The sequence below is a fragment of the Rutidosis leptorrhynchoides genome, chromosome 4 (genome assembly GCF_046630445.1).
Source record: "Rutidosis leptorrhynchoides isolate AG116_Rl617_1_P2 chromosome 4, CSIRO_AGI_Rlap_v1, whole genome shotgun sequence".
NCBI classification, from domain to species: domain Eukaryota; kingdom Viridiplantae; phylum Streptophyta; class Magnoliopsida; order Asterales; family Asteraceae; genus Rutidosis; species Rutidosis leptorrhynchoides.
The window spans coordinates 450,487,096-450,491,323 of record NC_092336.1 but is presented as its reverse complement, the minus strand read 5'-3'; the positions used below and the strand labels follow the sequence as shown (position 1 = coordinate 450,491,323).

At 33.8% G+C, this 4,228-nt stretch overlaps 1 protein-coding gene across 1 annotated transcript; it reads left to right on the top strand.

Moving 5' to 3' along the window:
* Window positions 1–686: 686 nt before the first annotated feature.
* Window positions 687–1,190, top strand: LOC139842174 (uncharacterized). Its single transcript, XM_071832345.1, has one exon. It carries the CDS (start codon window positions 687–689, stop codon window positions 1,188–1,190), a length of 504 nt encoding a protein of 167 aa, XP_071688446.1.
* Window positions 1,191–4,228: the final 3,038 nt, after the last annotated feature.

Below are 4,228 nucleotides of genomic sequence, written 5' to 3'. Positions count from 1 at the left end.
GCATTCAGTCCAGCTATTAAAGCATATAAAAGGTGTATTCAGATCATTTGTATCGATGGCACCCATTCGAAAGGTAGTTACAAGGGTAAGCTCCTAACAGCGATTGGAAAAAAATGCTAACAATCAAATTATACTCGTTGCCTTTGCACTAGTTGATGAAAAAAATAATGAAAGTTGGGTTTGGTTTTTTGAAAATGCTATAAGAACATGTTGTTGGAAACGGAAAGTTGTGTGTCATCTCTAATCGACACCCATGTATCCTACATGCAATGAGTGCTCAAACATACGGTTGGGAACATAGGTACTATTTGAGCCACATTCGTAGAAACTTATTGAGGAAATATACTAAAGTAAAATCGCTCAAACACTTGTGTTGGAAAGTTGGTTAACCATCCAATCAAATACTCTATAAGAATTCTCTCTATGCCATCAAAAAAGCTAGTGTGGAGGCTTGGCAATATTTGCATGATGCTGATTTAGGCAAGTGGACTGTGTATAGGGACAAAGAGAGGAGTTGTTGGGGTAACATAACGACAAATATTGATGAGTCCCTCAATAATGTGTTACGTCATGCCCGTATGATGCTGATTAAAGCGTGTATTGAATATACATTTGACTACACCAGACAACACATCTACGATCAAAGTCGAGAAGCAAGAAAATGTAATTAACCACTGTCTAAGAACATGTTTAACATCTTTAACGAACGGGAAAAAAGAGCTCAAAGATACAAAACAGCATGTTATAATGAACAACAAGGTGTGTTCAAGGTTCAATCAAGTTATCAAAGAAGTGGTGAAGGTGGCACCGATTACACTGCGGAGTTTAAACAGAAAAAGTGTTCGTGTGGAATATGGGAACACCAAAGATTACCTTGCTCTCATTCCATTTCTGTGTGTAGCCGTCTAAATGAGGATATAAATACATGCATTAGTAAAAAGTACACAACTACCGTATGGAGAGAGCAATATAGCCATCATTTTAATCCACTAAGAGACGCGAGTTACTGGGCACCTTTTGAATGGGACATTATGGCCGATCCAACAAGAATGATTAAGCACAGGGGGAGGAAGAAATCAAAATGTATTAAGAACCAGATGGATGAACGTGAAAAGAAAAAACCAAAGTGTGGTATATGCAGGGCTGAAGGTCACAACAGGAATACCTTTCCAACTACTAGATTGCCATAGGTTTTAGTAGTAATTTGCTGTACTATGTTTGTTGTAATCGTTTTTTATGTTTATGAATAAAAAGTGTTGTTGAAATAATGAAATTGCATGTTACTAATCTATTACAAGTAACTTTAATTTATAAAAGGTCTAGGTGCATAATAGTATTCACCATGACTATCATACATCGTATCGAACTCAAGTGCGTCTTCAAAAACTCCAAATAAAACATACAACTCAATATTTTTTGAAAGTATACACGCTTTCCTTACTAATGTATACCATTCTTCATCATAGCACATTGCTTCAGGTTCAGCAACTCCTGGTTTGTAATAGTATATGTCCATTGATGTTGGATTCACTGGTAGATTTTCTCAAAGGAACACTATCAACTTCTCCATATTAAAGCCGCGAACATCTACGTTATCAAACGTCATTTTATGCCCTTTAGAGAGTTCCAATTTATCATCATTCCATTCAAAATCACAACCATGATACACGTCAATTGAAATGTATTTCGGATCCGTTTTTGTTATGTGTTTATGAAACAATCAAAATTCACTTTTATAAGCCTACATTTACAAATAATCCGAAGTTTTAAAGTCCGGTTTCAGACATTTCAGAAAAAGCATTAAAAATCGGTGTTACAAAATTCGGTTTGTCAGTACTAGACATGTCATAAAAAGCAATTAAAGATATGTTACTGTTACCTTTTACTGTTCTTCAGCTTTTAGTAAAACGAATTTTAAAATGCCGGTTTATTAATTTTACACTAGTCTATATAAACCGACATCTATTAGAAGAAACAGATGTATCACTCTCTTCTCCAAACAACAATTAAAATTGTAAACATGTCACCAATTCTTGTTTAGATTAATGTCTATTGGAATGGTAAGTTTTCACCACGATTCACGCTTTACTCTGGGTACAAATACAAGTACTTTCCAAATGTTGATGTTAATCAGATGACAATTTCAAAGGTGTTTGAGTGGATCAAAGTAAACACTTCGGTAGAACACTCGAGCGTGATGTTTTGGAATGAAACTAAAGGAAAATTCGAGCATCTTTGCGAGGAAGAAGAATGGAATGTGACCAAAAATGAAGCAATTGTGAAAAAGCAACATCTTCCCTTGCATCTAGTTTAATTATGTGTTACATTTACTTTATGTGTTGTTTTTAATTATGTATTTTTATTTTTAAAAAAATGTACCGTGTTATTGTTATTAATAAAAGTGTTGTTCAAAAAATTTGTATTTGCAGATTACTACTAATAATATTTTGTTGTTTGTAATGTTATTATTGGATTTGGATTTAAGATAATAGTAGCGTAAATAATTGTAAAATAACGTATCAAATCTAAGCGTGAATAGGTTAATTAAGGTTTATATACTCCAGACTCAAAACCGAAGTTTGAAACTTCGGATATTTCAAAACCGATGTTCCAAACTTCGGATTAGGGTTTCGACTGACACATCAGGCAAAACCGAAGTTTGAAACTTCGGATATGATAAAACCGAAGTTTTAAACTTCGGTTTTACCATTTTTGTAAAAAAAAAAATCCTATTTTTGCAACTATTCAAATTAAAATTACTATTTAAAAATAAAAAATAAAAAATAAAAAAAATCGTCCTCTTGGGCCTTGTTTGGTGTTTTATAAATTGGCTTTTCTAAAAAAAAAGGGTATGCGCATTTTATGCTTTCATCCAAAGGAAAACAATACATTGGGCGGCAGGACCGTCCTTGAAAAAGAAAGGTGAAAATCATAATGAAGACATGTTAAAATAAGGAAAATGAAATGTTGATCTAATTTCCATCCAATTACTTTCAAACATATTATGTAAACTAAACTAACCTTTGTTTAATTATTCATGATTTATAAGTTTTTAACTATTAGCTGAAAGAAAACAAAATCTTGATCATCTTCGTGGAACTTGCAAGCAATTATAATGAAACTTATATTCCTATATATTTTATCAAGCATCAACTAGCTGAAAGCTTCACATATAATTATTATACCTGCTTTAGAAAGATGCCTTTTAATACTCCAGATGATACCATGCCTTGGGTGGGCTTGTATGTTGCAATTGCATCTCTAGTGTGCGTTCTTGCAATGGCCACAGATGCCTTTCATGGTTTCTGGAGACGGAAATATTGGTTTCCAAACAGATATTTCACTCTCAATGCTGCTTCCCTCACTTTAATCGCAATAGCTATGAAGCTACCCGTTGATTTAAATACCAACCAGCCTGGTGTTAATGATAATCGTAATATTGCAAAAGTAATTAGTATTATTTTCTTGTTCATAATGTTAGCCAACATTCTTCCTTCTTAATTTAGGGCTTATGAATGATAAAGAACTTCTTGTCAACATGGTAGCATTCGTCATCCTCATAATCACTATCAATATAAACCTATGGATCCAACGTATTTAGAGTAGAGAAACATTGGATCCAAATGCTTCGGTTGTGGAAACGAAGCCATGTTAGTTCACATATCCCAGGCCGTCATTGCAAAATACTTGTCCATTTTTTAACAAGCACCATTTTAAATATTTGTATGGCACTTCAGATAACCGTGGTTGTTATGTGCAAAACTATATGTCTTGTTCCAAGATTACTATCGATCTTGTTTTCCTTTTGTTGGTGTATATGCAAGTCATTGCTGAAAAGGTTAAGATTCAAACCAAGTGACACTGAAATCAATGTGAGAGCAGAAATGGAGGAATACAAGAGATATGTTTTACAAATCGAAGATGACTCAAAGCTTTCAAAGAGAATATTAAGAAACACACTAAACTCTGTAACTCTACTACTTCGAGTGTCAGAACAGAAAACCCCAAAAAATCTTATTAAACTTCTACAAAACTCCAAGGGATTCAATGGGGTAGTAGAGTTTGATGATGAACAAGTTCCGTCTTTGATTTCAGAAGTAAATCAATACTCTTGGAGCCTAGTTGTAGTGACATTAACAGCCATTGCTATTGCACTACCTAGCATAGAATATGACCATGTCAAGCAGTTACTTTTTAGCATGACTGAAGGCCTCTATTTTGTAAGACA